The sequence below is a fragment of the Haplochromis burtoni genome, unplaced genomic scaffold (genome assembly GCF_018398535.1).
Source record: "Haplochromis burtoni strain Fernald_Lab_line unplaced genomic scaffold, NCSU_Asbu1 Contig_97, whole genome shotgun sequence".
NCBI classification, from domain to species: Eukaryota; Metazoa; Chordata; class Actinopteri; order Cichliformes; family Cichlidae; genus Haplochromis; species Haplochromis burtoni.
In genome coordinates this window covers 819409-840591 of record NW_024582458.1, presented here as the reverse complement: position 1 = coordinate 840591, position 21183 = coordinate 819409, and the positions used below count along the sequence as shown (strand labels likewise).

At 41.1% G+C, this 21183-nt stretch overlaps 3 protein-coding genes across 7 annotated transcripts in view; 2 read left to right on the top strand and 1 right to left on the bottom strand.

Annotated features, from left to right (window-relative positions):
* phactr3b (phosphatase and actin regulator 3b) overlaps positions 1–7346 on the top strand; it is a 55080-nt gene extending 47734 nt beyond the window's left edge. For all 4 annotated transcript variants that reach the window (XM_005933467.3, XM_005933469.2, XM_005933471.2 and 1 more), the window contains exons 9-13: positions 4028–4083; positions 5225–5286; positions 5436–5576; positions 6287–6363; positions 6774–7346. In XM_005933467.3, the coding sequence (XP_005933529.1) occupies positions 4028–4083; positions 5225–5286; positions 5436–5576; positions 6287–6363; positions 6774–6789 (352 nt within the window). In that variant the 3' untranslated portion in view covers positions 6790–7346. The remainder of the gene's footprint in view (positions 1–4027; positions 4084–5224; positions 5287–5435; positions 5577–6286; positions 6364–6773) is intronic.
* A 5506-nt stretch (positions 7347–12852) lies between these two features.
* ppp1r3db (protein phosphatase 1, regulatory subunit 3Db) lies at positions 12853–16031 on the bottom strand. Of its 2 annotated transcripts, none has more exons than XM_042222903.1 (2): positions 15858–15883; positions 12853–15682 (listed from the first exon to the last, which is right to left on the bottom strand). In XM_042222903.1, the coding sequence occupies exon 2, from the start codon at positions 15660–15662 to the stop codon at positions 14769–14771; it is 894 nt and encodes a 297-aa protein (XP_042078837.1). In that variant the 5' UTR covers positions 15663–15682; positions 15858–15883; the 3' UTR covers positions 12853–14768. The 2 variants fall into 2 exon arrangements, with proteins under 2 accessions (XP_042078837.1, XP_005933528.1); XM_005933466.3 differs by having other exon boundaries at positions 12854–15682; positions 15852–16031.
* Positions 16032–19289: 3258 nt separating this feature from the next.
* Positions 19290–21183, top strand: part of LOC102306738 (solute carrier family 41 member 1) — a 15303-nt gene continuing 13409 nt past the window's right edge. The window contains exon 1 of the mRNA XM_042222902.1: positions 19290–19445. Coding sequence (XP_042078836.1) covers positions 19317–19445 — 129 coding nt within the window. The 5' untranslated portion in view covers positions 19290–19316. The remainder of the gene's footprint in view (positions 19446–21183) is intronic.

The following is a 21183-nucleotide window of genomic DNA, read 5'->3' as shown; positions in this document are numbered from 1 at the left end:
CACGAGTTGTTTATTGCAAACAGAGTACAACAATTTAAACAAGTGAAGGCTATCTGCTGACACATGTTCATATGTGTTTCGTATCAAATCAGGATGCAACACATCCTGCAGGATGATTAGTCATTTTACAGGAAATGACACGCTCTAAAATATCATCAAGAACACCTACAGAAGTTGTTGCGTACCTGTCACCATCAGTTTTGGTATCAAGCTTTGCTACAAGGATCAGTTTGTCCCGTGTGAATCACAAGGCTCTTTGTTTTCATGTTTACACACCCGGGACCTGATCTGGGATAGTGAAATGATTGAGAATGAATTTAGTTTGGAAGGGTTTGGTTGATTTCATGCTGTTCTGCCTTCATTGTGAAAAGTGTATAGCCAATGTACAGTAACCTGTAGAGAGACTGAGCTATTATAAAATGGTTTCTTGCACACTGTGCTCCCAGCAGGTTGTTCAAAAGTGAGAAATCATCCTTCACTTGATCTGTGGACCTGAAGAAAAGGGCAAAGCCTTGGAGATCAACAACTGTCTAGATAAAGAATTGATTCTTGGTCTTGGAGTGTTTGAATGCCTCCCATTCATAGATCATCAATAGCACAGCAAGGCTTTGAGGAGAAAAATAACTTTACAAGCTAGTTGGTGGATGTCTGAATTATTTACTGGAGCTTTGCTCTAACGTGAATTAAGAGGTTATAGAGTTTCAGTTTGAAGTGATCTCAGTAATGGAATATACTGTTGACCAAACTAGGACCGACCTCAAAGTCGTTCATATTTGATGGACCTAGCAACAGAGAGAGAGATATCCAGGTCAACATTTAAACACAACAGAGTCCTCCACAACCACGTTACATAAATATTGAGCTTCTGGTACAAAGAAGGTTCCTTTAGCAACAAGCCCCCACCTCCTCGGTCCCCAGGGCCATCCTGGGCTCACTCAGACTCCACATCCGAGCGTGGCACCGCTGTCCTCGGGCTCTCTCACTGAGGGGAAGGAGCGAGGGATTAGGACACACCTCAGTGGGCAGTAGCAGGCCGCCGCCTGGCCCGTGGCGCCTGACTCATCCCATTCTCCTCCACTTTTTATGGGCTGACATTCCCATCAGCCCCTGCTCTTACAGGCGGCTCATCGCTTTGACATGCTTGTGAGTTCTTCAACAAACAAGGAACTTTTACCTCTGCCCAAACAGAGTGGGCGAGCACTTGTGAAGCGCACATCGCTGCAGGAGTCTGTGACTAATAGCCCATTAGGATTTTTTGGCAAAATACAAAAACAGGCTGACTCACTCGTGCTTTTATGCAGCTTGCATTAAGTATTTGATTTTAATCCACTGCACCTAAATTTTCTAACGCAAAATACATCTGATATCCCTTCGCCTGCTGCAGCTCATATGACTTGCTCCGCAAACCAAGGGAAGTGCTGCTGACCTGAACGGTTTTGTGCTGCACGCCACACATCCAAGTACAGCTCCGCTCCATTTAGCACGCTGACTCCTTGCAGGCCTCCAGTGCCGCCGCGTCTGTGGTCCTGTATTGCTAGTCGTCTGAGATCCCAGTTACAGCTGACGCCATCACAGGACGGGCTTATTTTAGGCCTGCGCTACAAATGCTGCAGCTTGTGAAATTTTTCTGTTATTTGCTCGGTGCATTTTTTGGCCTCCACTTTTCCAGTTTCCTCACATTTTTTAAAGACTCAATGCACACCATGCTAAAATACACCAAATTTTCAGCTAATATCTCATTGGGTTAAAAAATACTAGTTTATGCCTGTCAGACTGTGTTATCTGCGGCATTTTCCATAGATTCAGGTACAGAAATACAGAATGAATGATGTTTTTGAGACAGACTGATGGTTACAAAGTGTCTAAAGATACTGTTTAAAACTGATTCTTTACTAAGTTGTCTGTTATGTGTAGACAAACATCGATTCATTCCTTGAGTCTGATGCCTTTTTTATGGTTGAATGACTCATAGGTTAGTGTTAAAACAAACAAAACCTCTGAAAATGGTCAAGTACAAGGACTTTTGCACAGTCATACTCTGATACATACATGATGCATTTACCATGATACAGTAACAGCTACCCAACGCACTCAAAACAGAATTTGAAAGTAATCACTGATTCATGTTTAAGCCAGAGATCCCCGGTATTTACTGAACTTTGACTTAAGTTGGCTGCTTTTAATCGTTATATGATATTAATGACAGTTGAACTGGATTAAGGAGACGTGAAAACTGACTGCATCAGCTAGATATCGATGTGTCTGTTGGAGGTGATAGGAGTACAGTATGTAAATGCTTGCTATGACTGTGCCACACAGTGACTTATCTTCCCTCAGACAATCTTTGGTCAGCGATGGACTATTTTGTACACAAGTTGGGACAGCAGAGTTTAACCTTTTGCTAAATGAGGGAAGGTGCTTTTTCTCCGCGCAGTGTTCAGGATCACTTTGCATCACATTAGTGGCTGTAACTGCTGTCACATCTGGAATCTTTCCCCTCTGAGCAGCTGGACAGTCTGTTAATGCTGTCCTACATATGCAAAGAGCAGTAGAAGCCAACAAGGATTTCTTTTTAATACCTTGAGCCTATTTTGAAAGAACTAAATGTAAACAGAATCAGAAAAAATGAACATTTTCTATGAATCTGTATATGTATAGGTGGCAGGGCGGAAATGTATGATAGAAGGGAATCATAAACATCAGATGATGTTGAATGGTGTAGAAATCTGAGTCTGTCAAACCGCTCAAAAGCTGCAAGGAATTAACACATGAGTACAGCTTGTATGTAGGGCTGAGCATCTGCCACCATGACTGCATTGTTAGTGCTGGACTGATTAGGCCAGTCAATTGCAGAACAGTTACTTATTTAATTAATTTATTGGGAAAAAAATGTATTGCTTGGAGGTTGTCAACAGTGGGGATGTTTCCTTTGTCTTACATTTCTTTGCTGAAAATGAAAAAGTCTTAAGAAGTGGGCAGAACGCACAATTTTAGGATTTCAAATGGGGTTAAGCTTTCACGGTTTTCTGAAATTCTTGCGCTAAATAAATGTTTCTGGCCTGTCCTGCGCTCCCAACCGCTCTCTGAATTTGGTTCCGGAAGTTTCTTCCTGCTAAAATTGAAGTTTTTCCTTCCCAAGTGATTGCTCAGAGGGATTTTCTCTGTATGGCTGTAGCATCTTTACCTTACAAAAAATTAAACGGTTAATGAGAATAAACTAACAGATCTGCATTTTATAGCTTTTTTTTGTCGTTAAAATGTCGTTACTAACGCGTACTTGGTCTGTCCATAAAAGAAAAAACCGCATTGTTAGTTGCTAAATTGTCCACTAAATTTTAGGCAGTAATTTTCTTTTTCCCCTTTTGTTATATATTTCTTCTAATCCCCCTCTTTCGTTGATGCTCCTCTACCACCCCATGTTAAATTCCTGGAAATGCCCCTGATCCTGTAAACGTGTTTCAATACAGAACAGCTCGCTTCATCGCAGCCGTCTGTGTGTGTGTGTGTGTGCGTGTGTTGCGTGTGAGTGGGTACACAGGGAATCTCCTCCTCAGTCCCACCCCTTCACATTAGTAGTGAGCTAAAAAGGAGGCAGGCGGTGCTGCACCACTCTCAGTCCACTCAGCGCGCATCGCAGAGCTCTCTCCTCATCCCCCGAACGTCCGCGGGGGACTCCACCGAGCAGCCAACCAGCGCTCCTCGCTCTCTAAACTCAGCGTCTGCTCGAGCAGCCTCCAAACGGAGCGGCTTTGTCAGGGACAATCTCACATTATTTCCTTTCCACGGAGCTGCGAAACGCGGGGCCTGACTTTGAGTTCCCGATGTGGAGTTGTAATACTTCAAAGACCAAAACGAGCAGCGCGTCGGACTCGAGGTGGAACGCGTTTTGGATGCGCGGATCTCGGTGCTCTGCGCACCGGCACAAGCGCGCCAAGTGCTAGTAGCAGTGAAAGGACTGAAAAGACTATTGACGGGTGCTGTGGGAGGAAAACATGGTCCAGAACGTAATTCTGGTGTTTTTCCGCAGGAGACTGAGCCAGAGGCCGGCAGTGGAGGAGCTGGAGAGCCGGAACATTTTGAAACGTAAGTAAAGCGAGCATCCACGGAGCTTTCCACTCCCACTTCATGGCAGGCCTGCGTCTTAAAAAACGAAGTTTCTGATCCTAATTGTAATATTACAGTCAGGTGCTCCCGGAGTTTACATTGACTTAATGGTCCACTTCTTATTTATTTCAGACTTTGGTCGTTTCATATATCTTTAATACTACTTTAATAAGTTACTTTGGACTCTCATGCCACATGGACAAATAGATAATATTTTTAAATAAGTGGATAATGACGGAAAGCTTCATAATCAGTCATTACCCAATTTCCTTCGGAGTCAACCTTCAGGATCAATAAAGTTTTATTGAATTGAATTGAGAATGGCAGCTCTGCTTTTTGTTTGTAGGAGGCTGTAGTTATCATGGCCAAATTCTCTTTTTTCAGCAGATAACGGTCCCCCTCTGATTACACAGTGTCCACGTATTATGTGGAAATTGTTCCCGTGCAGTCCCAGTAATAAGAACATACTTCACTGTGGTTCTAACTGCATTTTTGCAGCAAGAAATTGTTTGATTGTAGCGCTCCAAGCAGCGGAATTAGTCCCGCTGCCCTGAAAGAACAGAACGCTTATGAAAGAGTGTGTGAGGAGACCTAGATTTTGTACATCTGTGTGTCTCTGAGCCACCTGTGAGCCCTCAACAGCTGCCCCTTTCTCTCTCCACACAGGGGCATGTGTTTAAGCCAAACAGCTACCCCTTTGGCATGACACGCACTGTCTAGCACAGAACATTCAAAAAAATTTAATATTTGGAATCGTGTTTTCCTGTTGAATGAAAAAGAAAGAAATGCGCTCAGGTGCCAGCCCCGCTTTAAGCTGCCAGACTAGTTGACCAAAATTTCAAATGAAACAAGAGATTAAAAATAAATGAAGTGACATCGAGGGATCTCTGGGCTGTATAATAAAGATGAATCCTATTAGAGGCCTAATCTGCTCCAGTCTCGCTCTCTGACTGACTTGCATTCCTTCTCCTGAGCGCTGCTGCACGCTGGCTCACTAGGGGATATTGATTGCAAGGAGGATCAGACACACTGGCTCTGTTAATCACAGACAGATTACCTGAGCGTCTATCATTTTGCCTCATTTTTCACATCTAATGTTTGTCCTTTCATGTGTTAACAGAGAGAAATGACCAGACTGAGCAGGAGGAGAGGAGGGAGATCAAACAGCGGCTGAACAGAAAGGTAAGAATTTCCCATGTTTGTGTTCACCGCAGGAACCCCAACAGCACACTCACTGTTGCTTTATAAAAAATATTTAGCTTCTATCACCAATTCCATTGATTGCATGAATAAGCTGAAACCATTTGGTTGTTTTTGTTTGTTTTTTCCAGTTGAACCAGCGGCCGACGGTAGATGAGTTGCGGGACAGAAAGATCCTAATTCGTTTCAGCGACTATGTGGAAGTGGCCAAAGCTCAGGACTATGACAGGAGAGCCGACAAGCCCTGGACCAGACTGTCAGCTGCTGACAAGGTAGCTGAAACTTCTTCACTGTTGTTGTTTTTTTTAAAGCACATAGTCTTTAAACGTCTCTTTTTTTTTTTTTTTTTTTTTGTTTAATTGTTGTGTTGTCCCCTTTTTTTGGAGGGTATTTATAAAAAAGATGATTTAGCATCCGGTATTTGATTGTTGGATGATTGCCAATCATTAGATCCTATTGGACAGTGTTTCTTCTTGACCCAATAAATAATAAATTTGCAATTGGTTAATCCATCACATAATTCAGATCAATTCAAATTGTTTATATGGCACCAAATCACAGTAACAGTTGCCTCAAGGTGCTTTAAACTGTAAAGTAACGACCTTCCAATAACAGAGAGAGCACCAACAGTCAGAACTATAAGTTTGCTCTTGGCAACAATGGGAAGGAAAAACTCCCTTTTAACAGGAAGAGAACCATACTCAGGCAGGGTCACCTAACTGTTGTGACTGGTAGGGGTGAGAGGAGGAAGATGGTTATATTGTTGCTCCTGGTTTCCCATTAATGCGCATTTATTTGCATTCAGTTTGGGCCACTTTCACTTTTTTTTTCACTTCCTAAAAACCCATGTAAGCTTACATAATCTGAGCCCAAACAACAGATGTTCCCCCCTAATTTGAGCTCCACCACCTGAGCGACCGCGTTTGGGTTTCGAGGGAGGGCACACCTGGGCTCACGCTTGATGTTGCTTTTGTTTTCGCAGGCGGCGATACGGAAGGAGCTGAACGAGTTCAAAAGCAACGAGATGGAAGTTCATTCTTCGAGCAAGCATCTGACAAGGTCAGTGTGTGAGCACGGCGTCACCGGTGCTTCCTTTCTTTATATTTCTGCTAGCTTTACTGTTAGCGGACAGGGTTCGGTTTGACATTGTGCAAAGAATGGAAAGTGCATTATTCAACATCAATGAGTGCACACCCTGCAGAGTAGAGCTTAAATTTAGCTGCAGCCGGGGCCCTTGAGATGGGGGGGAAAAAAGTTGCACCACCTCTCGGCTATAATGAATGTCCGCACATATTCAGCTTACGTTTTGCTTCTGTCAGGACTGTCTGTAGCTAAAAAAAAAAAAAGAATTAGCTGGGGTTGTGCTTACGCAAGACCCCATTTTTTTAAGTGCCCTGTCCATTTGGTAATAATAGGACTGTTGATTGATGAAACCATGCTCACTCTTTCCCCCCTTTTCTGCATCGCAGGTTCCACCGGCCTTAGCAAGGTTTCTTCTGTGAAGAGTTGCTTAAATCTGGTTCCGTCAGTGAAGACCTTGCACAAAGTCTTCCATTGGCCTGCAGCCACTGGGTGTCCTGATATTTGGGTCCGTTGAACCTTTGGAGGCTATGTCTCTAGAAATGGATCTGCCAGCAGAAGGACGGGGGGGCATGCAGCAAGCTCCACTTCTGCTCAGAAGACCATCTCCTTAACCCTCACTTCACCTTGTCAGCGGAGCAGGAAGAGCTGAGGTTGCGCATTCGCCATAATAAACAAAGCATTGACTTCTTTTTGTTTTTGTAAACGGACTCTTTTAAAAGACGCTTTTTTTTGACACGGGAGGGGGGGCACGTGCATGTGACCGAGTCGACCAATCCCACTCCAGTATCAGTAGTCACATCCCCGAGCTGTGTCGGAGTCTCGCTGATTCAGTTGATGATGATTTTCATATCGACAGTGTACATGTTCTTAAACAGAAACCTTGTCTGTGTACAAGATGAAAATCCCTTTGTAAGCACTATTTATTGTCTGCACAATACAGGCTTTCAAATTTGTAAAAACAAACTCTCCTGGTCTTGTGTGTACATTGTGTGTGTTTCAGATCATATTTTAATATCAAAAAGCACAAGAGATATGTGGGATATTTTAGAAATGTGATTCAAAGTTGTTGTTTTTTTCCTCACAGAGGTCAGAATTAGGCTGACGGATGATAGCTGGCTACGGCTGATGAATGGGTTGTAATCCCCTAGATTTATGTCAGTTTTAGATTTATAACATTTGAGTGAAGTTCACCTCATCACATCAGATGAAGCAGCAATTAGTTGGCAGAATGCAGGCAGTGACCTGTTTCTTATCCTTACGCTGTCATCCTCGCACAAATGGCTCTCTGTGCCGGGGACGTCATGTGGGTTTAAACTCCCTCGTGAAAACAAGCTCACCTGACTGCATTTGTCCAATTTGCAGCGAGCTGCTGATCTAATAAGCTTTAATGCGGCGACACAGGAACAGGAATAAGAACGAGCCGTTGTGTCAAACCTGAATATTACATGACAAACGCATTAAAATGGTAGGCGAAGCAGGTGCAAGTGAGGTGAGTGAAAAGCCGCTTTCAGAGATTAGAAGCCTCTTACCTGATATTAAAAAAAAATAATAAAAAATAAACTAACCCTCCTAATGTAACATTTCAGTCAAGTGGAAATATCAGAGGCTGAAAAATGAAGTACTTCCTGCTGACCCTCTCACTGACTCTCAGGGAATAGAAGTGAACAGAGACAAAAGCTAAATGGCTAAAACGATTATTTATACCTGCGTCTAGATTTTTAGTTCTTCCCAAATACATTATTGCTAATGTGTCCGAAATGTAAATAACACCTATTTCCTGCTGTTTTTCTTGCAAAAGCCAATTTTTCCCATTCTACGCTATCATTCTGCAATGCATGCCGATTGGTCAGCTAAGGATTTACTCGAGGACACTGTCCCTTGATGACAACCATTTCCGTTTCCAAACTAGATGTTAAAAGCATTGTTAAAGTATTTATTGTTAGGAGCTGGTTGCCGTGGTTGGGACTATCGGGGGACTTTAATCAAACTGGCAGATGCTGTGATGAAGTCCCTAATATTTACAGTATGGTATTTCACTACAGTTGAAAAATGGAGCTAGAACTGCCAGAAGAAAGAGGTTTACCCAAACAAATGTTTTTTCACCGTTTAGAACTATCTCACTAACATACTTTATGTAACAGGGGGTTTATAAAGCAGAGGTTCTTAAGTCTTCAGACGACCATGTTCATAGGCCCATCTTCAGCTATTAAATCACTACCTCACAACCTGCTACACAAAATGTCTGGTCTCTGTGGTTAGTTTCCCTCCTTAAGCGGTGGATGGATCAATCCAAAAATCGATAGTATCGAAGCTAACTCTTGTATTTATATTCAATCAATACTAGTGTGAAAGGATCAATACTTTTACTATCATCTAAGGTCAATATGTAGACCACTGAATTGTGTTAAATTATTTTTCTTGTGTTGACTGCCATGTCAATTTAATTTATATCCTATAATAGGGCTGTGCGATATGACCAAAATCTCATATCCCGATATAAGAATTCTATCGTCCGATAACGATATAAATCACAAAATTTTTACATTTTCTGTAAATTCTGTGAATCTCGGGCAGCTCGTCTTGCGTGAAGTGTTTCCAGCTGCGCGTCAAGTAGCTGGAGTTGAGTGTTTTAACCGATGCATGAAACTATACATTTTTAGACATAAGTTGTAACGGCCGCCGTTTTCTTTGTGAGTATTTATTACACGGCGTGCTGCGGGGAAAAGCCTGTTCTAACGTTTGAGTCTAAGGTTTATTTTTTAGCACCTGGCGGCTCTTTTTTACTTCTCATCCGTAAACACTCTGCATCTTTCACGTGATTCAGTTTATTTTGAAAAGTCTCAACAGGATCTTGAGCTTTAATTTGAAAGGTTTAAGTGGAAAATAAACAAGCGGACACGCGATGCTGTTACCGTCCTTGTTGCTAACACAACACATAAAAACAAGCACTTGTCCGTCTGTAGTGTGGTTATATTAAATATAAGAGAAAGAGAGAACTTGAAGAAATTAATATAGCCACTACAGTGACCATCAAAATAATGAAAAAATATTGCCGTAAACAGTTTATTTTGCGACACCACGAAACAAACGATAGCGTAAAATGAAACGATAGACGTTTTTATATCATCATCGATATATATGAACAGCCCTAGCCTATAGTACATTTAAACAACAGAAGCTGACGCAGTCCTTTAGAGACAGGCATGTTTACGACCCAGGTCTCAAAAACAAAACCCAGTTTAAGAATAAATGATGAGCTGAAAGATGTGCTTGTTGTGTTAACTAATTGTTGCAGAAAGTAAAAATCACAGCGATTTAGTCGTTATTTAAACGTGTGAAGAAATTGCAAATTGATGATGATTCATCTCATAAGTCATGAGTCGTGACACTGCTCTCCCCTTAAACTGCCTTTACAGTGTAAAAGTATTGGTACCGGTATTTAGAGCACTGGCCCTGTATTTACTTTATTTTGGATATACCCTCTATTTTTAAATGTAATGAATTTCTAACTTTAATGTTAACGTTAGAGGCGTGGCTAGTTTGACTGACAGATGTGCTAATCTGTCTGCTAACTGGAGCCTATGAACTACTGAGGTCAGTCCGCCAGCTCAAAGTTTCTGCTGCAGTTTAGGTGAGTGAATTTCTATTTCACAATTTTCTGTTACTTACCCCACACCTATAGTTTACAGATATAGCTAGCTAAATATAGTTTGCTAACTTAAGCTGTGGCTCTTGGGGCTTTTCTGGTACACTTCCGGTTCCAAAAAGCCAAGATGTCGGCATCAAAACACTGTCACTGTGACATAGAAAATGTTTTTCCCTTCTTTTTTTCCCCTTTATTGTTTCCGCTGAGGCTTTAAAACACGAGCAGTGGCTATGGGCACATTTTTCATACACACCGTGATCCGTGTCTTTCACCTCTCTGACATAAACATACACGTTATGAGTCACCGGCTTTGTCCTGGGAGGAGCAGATGGCAGGTGCACTATACTCAAGGACCTCTCGCTGTGTGTAGTAATGAAACACTGATGGTGGTGCAGTCCGGTCCAAACCTGTGGAGGTGCGTGGGAGGAGTAAGGGATGCTCTCGTAGGCATGTGGGGATATCCTGATTTCCGGAGTGTCCCTCAGATGGCTGAAGTCCAGCGGCAAACACACATGGTGAACATATGCTTTGCAGCTTGTAGCCAAGGGTAAGCGTGACGACTATCTGCTCCTGAAACAGTCAAATGTTGTCATGTGTTGGAGCTCGCTTACCCGGAAGCTGCTATTTTCAACCACGCAGTTGCGTCTGTAGAAGCAATCTGAGGAAATCAATCACATGATGAACACAAAAAATAAACTGCTATTACAAGTCACACAACTCCTTTATCTCAGAAAACATACATTTCTTCCTGACTTTTTGATGTTACAGTAATTATTTGAATCCTAACGAATCCATTAATTTTTACATTTCAGTCAAAGCCAGTCTACAAAGCGAACGTCAGCACCGATCATCATGCAGGCTCCTAATATGGTGTCTTCTTATATAACTACCGACAACAAGCGCAAGATGACGGCCCAAAAATAAAGCCAGAGCGCTGGAAGGCTGCATTCAAGTGTGTCTCAACAACAGCAACACCACACTGGCACAACAGCTATTCAATTCAGTTCAGTTCAATTCAGTTTATTTATTCAGTGCTAAATCACAACTGTCACCTCAAGGCGCTTTATATTGTAAGGTAAAGCCCCTACAGTAAACAAAGAAAATAGAGAAAAAAACCAACAATCATATGACACCCTATGAGCAAGCCCTTTGGTGACAGTGGGAAGGAAAAACTCCCTTTTAACAGGAAGGAACCTCCAGCAGAACCAGGCTTAGGAAGGGGTGGCCATCTGCCCTGACTGGTTGGGGTGAGGGCATAAATAGATGAAGACAGACAATGGACTATAAATGAGAAAGGGGAAAGTGATGAAAAAGTGGTAACATAGAGCAGCGGTCCCCAACCCCTGAGTGTGAAATTTATGGTTTTATGGGGGTTTTTTTATGTAGACTGGAGCCTTCAAGTTTATATTGTTAAATGGAAATTATGAGACAATGTTTTCACATTATTTTAAGGAGAAACATGAAAGTAACGTATTGAATAGTATAAAAATGATTTTCTCCTGGAAATAATACTGCATTACTTTTACAAAAAGTGTTCTGTATAATATGTGTAAAACTTCACTTTTTTTGAGTAACAACCCCGACACTGATCACAACATGTACAAACATTGAACTACACAGCATGCAGTCAATTTGGATGAATGAAACGTCTTTGAAATGTTGCTTCTGGTGGTGATTGTCAATGAGAACCCAACGGCAACTGGTAAGAAAATTGGTAAGGAATGTAATCAATAAGTAATATTGATAAAGGAATAATAATGGAGAAATTCTTACAACTTCCCACCCCATGTCGTCGATGTGCTCTTGGAGTAACTGGTAGTCCGGCAACTCCTGGGAAGGCCCGCCACTGTCCCAACGTCTCTCCAAGCCTAAGAAATAGCTTTGTAACCCTTCCAGGCTGATGGATGTCAATGACTTTGTTTCTCAGCTGTTTCTTTCTATTGTGGCATGATTGACTGAGATCTTTCAGCCTACTTCTCTTTGTCAGACAGCTTCTATTTAAGTGATTTCTTGATTGGCAGTACTCGGGGACACTGAACTGAGGTTTTCAAAAATGTGGTCGATCAAAGTTGATTCATGATTTAATAAGTGGGGACAATTAGTTTTTCACATAGAGCCAGGTAGGCTTGGATGGCTTTCATCCCTTAATAAATGAAATCATAATTTTATATTTCTTCACAGCATTATAAAGTGGAGGCACCAGAGTTTATAATTTGTATTGCAAGAATAGTAGAAGTTGCAGAGGCGCATAACAACCCCATCATATATGAGATATTGTTACATCTTAAGTCCCCCTTCCCAAAAAACGTGTAAGCTAGATTAAATTTGCTTCACCTGGAGTATTACGTGTATGTATTTATATAGCAATGATCCAGTGGCAACATATAAAAATGTAACTAAAGCTATAACTGCTTTGATTGTTTGATGTTGTTTTTGTTGCTACTTTTAAACATTTGAAATGGAACATTTCACTTCTGTAACAGAGGTTTTTGGGTTTTTTCATGGCGGCTTTTGTCTGAAATTTTCCATCACATACCCTAAACAAAAATGTGAAACTTAGTAACTGGATTTCAAATCAACATACAGTTGGAGCAATTGCGCCATCTAGTGCCCCACAAAAATATCAGCATTCCCTGGTGTGAGTAAATGAGGAGTGGTTGGCATTTTTTGCGTTTCAGACATTTTACAAATCACATAGAAGATAATGAGACATGACGATTGTTCCAAAAATCTGCAGCCTGCTTTTTTATACTGACAATTTAAACGTTACCTTGCTCTGTTTTGAATCCTTTTTAAATATGAACCGCTGTAATATTATACAGTATGTATATGACGGAAAATAAAGAAATTCATATTAGGTCTCATTTAAGATATACATAAATATGTATTGTATGGATTATGTTTTCCACTGTTTCAGCAGAATCATATTAACCACAGTGCACGATCTAGAAAGTAAATCCATTAATCAGATTAATGTGAAGAAACAGGAGAAGGAAATACTCAGGTGTATTTAAATGCCTGCCTGATATGCTCTGTGAGGTCTTGGGTGGTCACATCTCATAGCTGCTGTCATGTGTAAAGCATGCCACACAGCTGTGGCGACTAATGCAGGTGGAAACATATCCTCCTGTGAGCTAAACACCACCGCCTGCCAGAAAGTGCTCTGGAATCTGTGCTCTCATATTTATGGAAACTTCTTGGTCAAAGGTCAGCACTGTTTGGGATCTAAGGCTCTCCCTACAACAAAATGATCTCCAGAGGAATGGGGTCAAGCAGAAAGTGCACAAGCAGCTTATGTGTAGCCAGCAGCTCACGACGTCCACTCTGTCTGTGTGAAATCAGCACAGAGAATAGGTTTTATCACCTTGTGCAGTTTCTGCGTTAAGATGCGACGACTCAGACTGTCAGTCACGAAAATGGGTCACCAGACTTGTTAAAGTGCAGAGTGAGCAAAATATTTTGTGCGTTTGTGCAGAGGTGGCGGTGGCTTTGTCTAAATAAAAGCCCAGTAGGAACATGCAGATCTTTTCCTGACTTCAAATGCAGCGGCACACATTTTACTCACCAGGTTGTGTTGATTTGTTACAAGGTCATGTCATCAGGGTTGTCTCGGCCCAGTGTGTACACTTTATTTTTTTAAATACTTTATAATATAAGCTCACAAACAATGTGGATTTATGCCAATTGACACTTTTTTATTCAGATTACAAAACCAAATTCACCAAAACACACACAAGACAGCTGATCAGATAAATTGAATGGCATCATTATATTCATGTTCATCTTATTCCACTGTCTGTTTTTAAGGTTTCATTTGTAAACCGCTGAAGAGCTGTAGACGTTGGGGAGCATTTTACCAGCAGGTGTGTCGTCTCAAAGATTTAATATCTCTATCAAAACCTACTGAGGTTCCTCAAGAGATCTTTTCCCAGACCAGCATGGAAAAATAATCTGTTTTAAAATCATTGCCTGTTTAAATATAGCATACTGTGCCATCTTTCACTTCAGCTACAAACTACACTAAATTTGAGCATGGCACTAGTTCAGCTTCAGTTGGTGTCATAGCTGCTGTTGTATTCTGTCAATCTGATTTAAGTAAATGTAGAACATTTTAAACTATTTTTAAAAACTGGAATTCACATTGAGTACCTTTTAATAGCCCAATAGCTCAAAACTTTATCAAGGAAGTTAAAAATCCCACAGCACCTTCTTTCAGATTTCACGGCAGCCCATTGAGACACCACTTTCTAGTACATTTGGCACAAAATTACTAAATGACTGGTTCACACAAGAAGATGTTACTTGTGCATGAGAGGTGGAGGACATGCTGTTTGACTTACTGTGAAAGCAAAATTTTAGCATCCAAAATGATACATGGAGCTGAAATATTGTGAAAAATATGGACATTCTGAACGGTAACTGAACATACAAAGCATTAAAACTAATTACAGATAAAGTGAAAAACAACATTGTCTTATTAAGATGCAGTGTTCTGCCTGGATACTGCCCAGCACAATTATATAACTGGAGGCAGGTGGTTTTAATGTTAGCTCTTTTGTAGATGGTATAAACTGAAGAATTTGCATGTTAGCAATATTTAAAAGTAGTTGGTTGAGTGCAAATTCCTAGAAATTGTGCTTACTTAGTTCCAGTCCACCACACAATGCAATATAATAGATAAAAGTTTGGCTGCAAAGGATTTAGTGTCATCCTCTCCACGCGTCCATGTGGTTGCTCAGGTGAAATGTAGCATGCTATCTTCACACTCCCTTGGCACGGTCACCTTGTAGCTGTGGCATGAAAGTTTGTAATTATTGCCGTTGTTGTTGTCCCAGTAATCAGATCCTTTTACGTGGTAGCAGATTGCAAATTCCAAGCTAGCCCCTGGCTGCAAAGCGAACGGTGGGACAGGAAGACGAAACCTGAAGACATCCAGTACTGGAGAGTCACACCCCTCACGGTATACACTCGATAGCCAGGATGCTGCTGTATTTGCGTGTGTTCTCCAGTTGGTGTAAGAGTAGTGTACTGTGACTTCTTTCTCATAGGCTACATTAAATACTTGTATGGTGCCTGTTATCCCCTGCTCTGAACATAGGATCTGCTCAAGACACACGCGCTGTGTGTGCAGCCGTGTCAGGAAGTCCGGCTGCGCACCCATATTTTCAGGAAAACAGGGTTTGAAGTAAGGCAGTGACAGCTCCAGGGACTTCCCAAAAGCCAATTCAGAGCTCATCAGCAGCCTGAATATAACATGTTGGGGTATAATGGGACACTCTTGAACTTTGAAAACCTTAACTTCCTCTAACTGAAGACCCAGTGAGTCCACAAAGCGTACCTGTACACTCCTAAGTTCCTTTTTGCGCTCTGCAGACGATGGAAGAGACTGAGCCCGTCTCCTTATGATGGTCTTGGTTGAGGGATCGCTGGAAAGACTTTGCCTTGAACTGGGCTCCTTCACGGGTGGAGGTCTTGGACTTGGAGGGCGGATCCGGACGGGGGCTTTGGGAGGTTGAGGTTTGGGATCATAAATGTCCCGTAGCCGGATGGTTCTAGTTGAGGATACATTGTTGGAGCCACCCATGAACTGAAGCTGGTTCCAAGACTTCTCACAAGAAGCCCCATCCATTTTTGTGACAACTGAAACACCTTGAGAAACAAAGCAACCAATGCATAACCCAAACATTTCATTCACAAACTGCTCATACAGTCTACAAGCATTCACCAATTCTACACAAAACATATTTGACAAAATGATCTTTCAAATGCTTAAAATCTAAAATTGCTCTGTGCTATACTGGTTCAAGCAGGATCAAACCTTTACAGCAGTGTTTGTTGTTGAGCAGGTCTCTTGCGTGTGACCTAGTTCACTATGCGGGACTTGCTATGAACCCAGCTGCAACCACATGACAGAGAAGAGGAGGAGACCACCTCTGCCAGCAAATGCCAGAGATTCCACGGGAAGGCTGACTAGACATATTTAGCCAAAATGAAAATAAAAAACCCTCTTTATATCTCTCTATCTAGACTCTAGAGAGGTTTGTATTAATAAAGATATAGCAAGCCACCAACAGTTAATAATTAGCAAAGATAATTCCATAAACAGCCTAAGGGACTCCACTGACAGCCAGATCTGGACGATAACCTCCAATTTGTAGCTCACACCCTTTGATCTCAGCACTTGACATATAACATGAGACCCTAACTGAGGATGGGATGAGTGTTTATTTATAGCAGACAGGGAAGGACGGTGTCTCTGTTCTCTGAAGATGCCTGTCTTGTTTCTTTATAGTTGCTGACCTGAAACAGTAATTATTTACAAGCTTAAAAATGGTGAAACATACTGCAGCAGCAAAACACTATGAAAAGGGGAATTTTTAATTGTTTAGACTAGATTGGTGTATGGTGATACTAGGCTTGAAATAAATAGTCACAGAGATGCAAAAAAAATGTTGAAAATTTCAAGTTTATTTTGTGTATTGGCTGAGGACGGGTTTCAATGATGCCTTTATCACCTACACTACCAGTCAGAAGTTTTAGAACACCCCAATTTTTCCAGTTTGTTGAAAATTATGCAGTTCAATATCTCGTTTCAGCATAGTACAAATAAGTAATTGGAGTTAAAAAAGAAATCATGGTTCAAAATTCTAAACTTTTGACTCATCAAAGTAGCCCCCTTTGGCAGATATAACAGCTGAACACACCCGTGTTCTTTCTACAATTTAAATCAAATATTCTTCAGACATTCTTCTGTCCAGTTCATCCCAAACCAGCTTGATGTGGTTTACGTCTGGAGCCTGTGCTGACCACTCCATGTTTTCAAGCTTAGCATCTTGTTCTTTTTTCCTGAGGTAGTTCTGTCATAGCTCGGACTCGTGTTTTGGGTCATTATCTTGCTGTAGGATGAACCCCTGACCAACTAGGTGCATAGAGGGTACTGCATGGCTCTGCAGAATGCTGTGGTAGCCGCTTTGGTTCAGGCTGCCTCTCACTCTGTACAAGTCACCGACCCTGGATCCAGCAAAAAGTCCCAGACCATCACACTGATGCCACACACTGTGGCACCATCCTTTCACCTGCTCGACGGCTCACAAAGATCCTGTGTGATGAACCGAAGATTTCAGATTTTGATTCATCCATAACACCTTCTTCCAGTCTTCAGTAGTCCAATGGTGTTGTTTCATGGCCCAGGCAAGCCAAGTCTTATTCTGACATCTTAACAAAGGCTTTCTTGCTGCAACTCGTCCTGTCAAACCTGCAGCTCGAAGTCTTCTCTTCACAGTTGAAACTGAGACTTGCTACTACGACCACTATGAAGCTGTGCTTGAAGCTGTTGTCCTGTCGCCTATCACACAAGCTGTTAACTCTCAGAAACTTGTCCTCTGATTCAGTTGTGGCTTTGGGTCTGCCAGATCTCTTCCTGTCAGAGTTTCCCAGTTTCTGAGTGCCGTTTGATGGTGAAGGAACTGTACTCACTGACACCTTGACTTTCTTTGCAATTTCTCTGTAGAAAAGACCTACATTTTTATGTGTTATGATGGTCTGTCTCGCTTCCACTGTTAATTGCCTTTTTCTCGCCATTTTTGTATCAACACATTACTTTCTGCAGTACAATAGTGTTCAACTGATGCTCACAAGGGTATGATACAACAGTGTGTTCTAATACTGCTTTTATGCAGACAGAGGAGTAAGTCATCCAGAAAAGTTGGAGCACCTGTAGGAATTAGTAGCACCAGATTTCAAGACTTGATCAATCTTCATTGCTGCAGAACAGTTTTAAATTGGTAATCCATTTTTGTTTTCTTGAAAAAGGACTATTTTTTTTAGTTTTGGGTAACCTTACTGCAATAGACTGGCCACCTGTCCAGGGTGTACCCCACCTCTCGCCCTGTGATAGCTGCAAACCTGGTAGGGGTCACGGGGGCTGCAGACGATACTTATTTATTAAGGTTGTTTGTTTTTTGTTATGTGGGAAAATAGGGTTATATCAGACATAGCATGGTAATGAATTAAGCAGCACCAGCTAGCCATTGATACATTGAACTCCAACATATTACATATTTATGTATGAAGATGGACAGATCCATTGGCAGACTTAAAAGGAGAGATGATGATAGCATTAGAGCTAGTAGTTAAAAGTTGTATTACAGTACTGTGAAAATAGCTTTTGCCACCCCTCTTGTTATTACATTTAGCTAGGCAAACGACAGTCCTTCATTTTATTGTTCAATACAGACTGAACTTCTCTTTTTGTGCTTTCTTGAAGTAGTCTTCAGGAATAGTTCTCCAGGCTTCTGGAAGAACATTCAAAGCTCTTCTTTGGATGTTGACTGCCTTTTGTTCCTTTCTTTGTCAAGATGATCCCACAATAGTTCTTGGCTCTGGGAGGCCAATGCATGACTTTCAGTGGTCCACTCTGTGTTTGTCTATCCACGTATGCTTTTTCTTTGACCATTTGTTTGGGATCCTTGTTATGCTGGAAAAATAAAATCCCTGTCAATCTGACAGTTTCCAGATATCTTGGTACTCGCATTTATAATTTTCTCAATTTTGACAATAACTCCAACCAGAACTTTTATATTTGGACTAATCACTCCATCAGACTGGTTGGCACCAATTTTCAGTCCAGTTCTTGTGTAATTAGGCATCGATCAGTCTTTTCTCCCCATTTGCCATTCTTACGTATGACTACTTAAGACCCCGCAGATCATTTCTGATGAGGACTGAGCAAAAATTAGATGGATCAGGTGAAAGGTGAGATGCATCACGCATGTACTGTCTCAGGTCTTTGCTGAATTTTTTTTTTCCAGTTTCTTATGACTTGCTACTGTTCTTCTGCTGTAGATAGTTTGTCAGGCCTGTCACATGTTCTTTTAGTCTTCCACTTGTCCAGTTTGTGCAAAATTGCTTGCATACATACTGCAAAGCATGTTGACTCTTATAAATTTTGGTTAGTAGCTCTTTGGTAAACAATTTGTTGTTTCAAAAATACTATTTTATAACTGTCAAACTATGTTATCAATGGCATTTTTTCATAGATTAAACCAAAGAAACAGGAACAAATCATGTGTTTTTCTGCTAGACAGAACAACTGAACACACGTTAGCACAGATACCTGCGTTTATCACAGAGAAGTGTGGAGGACAGGTTGACCGATTGAAGTTCAAACAGCTTTGGGCTCTTCTGGTTGGCAGCAGTTTGGATTGTGTGAGCACTGATCATTGGCAGCTTTGCAGATCAAACATCAATCTTAGAAGCTGTATAGCTGCCCTGTCCTGAAAAGATGGAGGAGCCAAAGCTTCACATTTCCTGCAGAGAGTCATCAAGGGTGATCTGCCTTCAGGTGCTGCCTTCATACCTGCTGGCAGGGCTGGGCATGGTGACGGCTGGTATGCTGCTAGACTGTGTGCAGGTCAGTGACACACCAGCTGCTGAATCAAAGAACTATGACAGTGTTGTTCTGTACAGGGTAGCTGCAGGTCTAGTACAGTCTGATAAAGCACAGAATTCATTCTCCTCACCCAAAAAGTCAGTAGAAAGTATTGTTTATGTTCCTCACTTCACTGCAGGTCTGAGCTAGCAGGTGTGATCTGCACTGAAATGATTGGTGATTTTTAGCAAGTTTCTTAGGTTTGTATGACTGAAGTTAGAATAAAACAGTTGGGCTTATTGCTCTTGTGTGTTTCCCAAATCTTTGAATGATATGATCACAACAAGGTTATTAAGTATCATCACACCTATCTTTAAAATTACGTTTTAAAAAATTCTGACAAAAACTTGGTAAGCAATCTGAACTACACTGTGACGTGTCCAAGCTTATCTCAGGTGAAGTAACTGAGCTGTGAGCTCATGATAGATTTGGAGGTCACCATGACCAACTATGAAGTGGCCTTGACCTATGGGAAGTAAATAAGGTTTGAAAGCAATTTGCAATTACCCATGAACACGCCAACAAGTGACTATGGGACAACTGAAACAAGGCTAGACTGTAAATGAAAATGGAAGGAGAAACACTGGCAGACTTTGCAGTTGTGTAAATGGATAAAAAACCATTAGGCAGGGTTAGGCCTCTTAAACAAGTTTCCCATTTTCCTGTTATATTGTAAATCTGTAGTACAACAGAGTATTAGGGCCACATTAAGAAGAAAATATTGTTGATCAGTTTAAGAATAAAGTCAAAATTAAAGTGGAAAATCTATTTTGAGAAAAGTCAGCATGTGGAGATTACCATTGTTGTGTCAAGACAAACTGCTACGTTTGCTGTACCCTCTACAAAATACCTTGTTTAGATGAATTTGTGACACAACATACATCCTCTTTACTGCACGAGGGCGTATCTGTCCATTGCCAGTCATTTTATTTTGTATGAATCCGCGCTTGTGAGTTTGTGTGTTTTTCTTTCTGCTAAATCATTTCACAGCACTTATACTGATCACCACAATATGTTTATGTGCTAAAAGGGAAATCATTTCCTTCCTCGTTACTAAAACTGATTCTGAAGTATGATTTCGCTGACTCCGAGGAATAGCAACTGTGGCACTTTGTTTTCAAACAACAACTATAATCTCTACATTTCAACTTTTTTCTCAACATTTTGTCCTTTTTCTCAAAATGATCGATTTTTTTCCTTAACGTGGTCCTGATACTCCTTCGTACTGTAGAAACCTGAAGCTTTTAATAATAATTAAAAACCTATAATGAATTCTAATTTGGTTACAGAAATGTTATATTTATTACAAGTCAGAATTCATGCTTTTTATTTTCTTTACTTATTTTTTGCTAACCTTTTAGCAAAAAGGTCCAAGTGTAAAGTATTGTGTTGCTATAGCAACGACATTGCAGTATGATTTTTATATCGCCTAGCAATTTATATCAGGGACATTATGCTATGGCTAAGCCCTGCTGCTAATGTTACAATGTGCTGTGGCTACACACTGTGAGTGATATCTTTATATGTAATCAGAGAGCAGAGATAACAATTACAGGCTTGTGAATGAATGTCATACAATGCTCTCTCTTGTCTTCACTAAAGAGAACATCTGCCTTATTCATAGAAGATACAATGATTGGAAAGAAACACACACACACACACACACACACACACACACACACACACACACACACACACACACACACACACACACACACAC